Source organism: Bison bison, unplaced genomic scaffold (genome assembly GCF_000754665.1).
Source record: "Bison bison bison isolate TAMUID 2011002044 unplaced genomic scaffold, Bison_UMD1.0 scf7180017864472, whole genome shotgun sequence".
Taxonomy (NCBI): Eukaryota; Metazoa; Chordata; class Mammalia; order Artiodactyla; family Bovidae; genus Bison; species Bison bison.
The window spans coordinates 943,216-944,065 of NW_011495033.1; the positions used below are offsets into that span (position 1 = coordinate 943,216).

The 850-nt window shown below is 76.0% G+C and overlaps 1 protein-coding gene across 1 annotated transcript in view; it reads right to left on the reverse strand.

Moving 5' to 3' along the window:
• Positions 1 to 845, reverse strand: part of HIC1 (hypermethylated in cancer 1) — a gene marked incomplete at its 5' end in the record, with an annotated part of 3,874 nt that extends 3,029 nt beyond the window's left edge. The window contains one exon of the mRNA XM_010861666.1: positions 6 to 845. Within this exon, the coding sequence (XP_010859968.1) occupies positions 6 to 845 (840 nt within the window). The remainder of the gene's footprint in view (positions 1 to 5) is intronic.
• Between the last annotated feature and the right edge of the window lie 5 nt (positions 846 to 850).

Sequence of the window (850 nt, forward strand, 5' to 3'; positions counted from 1 at the left end):
GCTGCCTCGGCCCGGCCGTACAGCGCCTCCTCCTCCTCCACGTGCGCCTCCACGTGCGCGTTCAGCTGCTCCGAGCTGGGGAAGCCCTTTCCGCACGGGATGCAAACGTACAGGTTGTCGCCGAAGCTCTCGGGCTCTCCGTAGGCCAGGTGCGGGCACGGGTAGCCCTCGAGGTGGCCGCCGGGCGGGCTGGGGTCCTCACTGCTGCCCGTCTCCTCACTGCTGCTCTTGTAGTCGTCGCCGTCGCCGCCAGCGCCAGGCCCGTCCAAGCTGCCCGCGTAGCGCGGCGGCGGCGCCAGGCCGAGCGGAGGCCCCCCGGGCGAGGCCGAGGGGTCTCCGCCGCGCTCCTCGCAGCGTTCGCTGGGGGAGCCGCGCTCGCGGCCCAGCTCGTCGCCGTAGCTGCCCAGGCCTGGCTCGTGCTTCATCCAGCGGTAGAGGAGGCTGGGCCCGTCGGGGCGGCCGGGGGGCTCGGATCCCGGGCTGCCGCCGCCACCTCGGAACGGATCCGGAGGCGGTCCGGCCTCCTCCAGCTTCTGGAAGGGCAGCGGCGGCAACGGTGGCAGGGTGAGTGGTGGCTCCTTGTAGGCGGCGGGGCCGGCGCTGGGAGGGCTGTCTGGGCGTGGGGGCAGCTCTCGCTCCCCCGGCTGTCGCTCGGGAGGCGCGGAGCCCGGCGGGCTTTTCTTTGACAGGTCCAGGCCGCAGAGCGGGGAGCAGCGGCGCTCCGGGGCGCAGAGCGCGGTGGCCGGGCCGGGGCCCGAGGCGTACAGCTCGGCGCAGTGCGTGTTCACAGCGGCCTCGGGGCCCGACGGCGGCTCGGCGGTGGGCGGCGGCGGAGGCCCGGCCGGGGAGG